The sequence below is a fragment of the Numida meleagris genome, unplaced genomic scaffold (assembly GCF_002078875.1).
Source record: "Numida meleagris isolate 19003 breed g44 Domestic line unplaced genomic scaffold, NumMel1.0 unplaced_Scaffold2371, whole genome shotgun sequence".
NCBI lineage: Eukaryota > Metazoa > Chordata > Aves > Galliformes > Numididae > Numida > Numida meleagris.
In genome coordinates this window covers 1-1,179 of record NW_018364163.1, presented here as the reverse complement: position 1 = coordinate 1,179, position 1,179 = coordinate 1, and the positions used below count along the sequence as shown (strand labels likewise).

General features: G+C 67.8%; 1 protein-coding gene across 1 annotated transcript; it reads left to right on the top strand.

Annotated features, from left to right (window-relative positions):
* Positions 1-6: 6 nt before the first annotated feature.
* MGAT1 (mannosyl (alpha-1,3-)-glycoprotein beta-1,2-N-acetylglucosaminyltransferase) lies at positions 7-1,136 on the top strand (the record flags this gene model as incomplete). Its single annotated transcript, XM_021382396.1, has 1 exon — positions 7-1,136. A coding segment is annotated over one exon (1,068 nt), but the record flags the coding sequence as incomplete, so codon positions are not given.
* Between the last annotated feature and the right edge of the window lie 43 nt (positions 1,137-1,179).

The following is a 1,179-nucleotide window of genomic DNA, read 5'->3' as shown; positions in this document are numbered from 1 at the left end:
ACCCCCTCCTCCCTCCCGGTCCTCCCGGTGCTGGTGTTGGCCTGCGACCGCAGCACGGTTCGCCGTTGCCTGGACGCATTGCTCCGTTACCGGCCGTCGGCCGAACGTTTCCCGGTGCTGGTCAGCCAAGACTGCGCTCACGCCGAGACGGCCGCCGTCATCGCGTCCTACGGCGACGCCGTCACCCGCCTCCGTCCCCCTCCTCCATCCAGCGCCGAACCCTTGGCCGTCCCCAACGAGCACCGCAAATTCGTCGGCTACTACAAAATCGCCCGCCATTACCGCTGGGCTTTGGCTCACGTCTTCCGCGTCCTCCGTCACCGGGCGGCCATCGTGGTGGAAGACGACCTGGAGGTGGCCCCGGATTTCTTCGAGTATTTCCAAGCCGTTTTCCCATTGCTCCTGAGCGATCCCAGCCTTTGGTGCGCCTCGGCTTGGCACGACAACGGCAAAGAGCAACTGGTGGACGTCGGCAAACCGGAGCTCCTGTACCGCACCGATTTCTTTCCCGGTTTGGGTTGGTTGCTGACGGCCGAGCTTTGGGACGAACTGGAAGCCAAATGGCCGCCGGCTTTTTGGGACGATTGGATGAGGCAACCCGAACAACGACGCGGACGTTCGTGCGTCCGACCCGAAATCTCGCGGACCGTCACCTTCGGGCGCCGGGGGGTGAGCCACGGGCAGTTCTTCGAGCAGCACCTGCGCTTCATCCGCCTCAACCGTCGCTTCGTCCCCTTCACCCGCATGGACCTGTCCTACCTGCGCAGAGAGCGCTACGACCCCAGCTTCATGGCCGAGGTGTACGGGGCCCGGGCCGTGAGGCTGGAGGAGCTGCAGGCCGACGACGGAGACGGAACGGAGAACGGAGGAAGGGACGCGGGCCCGCTGCGGCTGCAGTACGGCGGGCGCGAGGCCTTCAAGGCGCTGGCCAAAGCCGTGGGGCTGATGGACGACCTGAAGGCCGGCGTGCCGCGCGCCGGTTACCGCGGCGTCGTCACCTTCGTGCACCGCGGGCGCCGCGTCTACCTGGCGCCTCCGGCCGGCTGGGCGGGATACGACCCCTCCTGGGGGTGACGCCGGGGGAACGGGGGCAAAATGAAGCGAGCCAGCCGGGAACCCGGCGCCCCGAGTGGAAATGATGCTGCCCCGACGGGGGGGCCGGGCTGGGGAGGGGGAGAC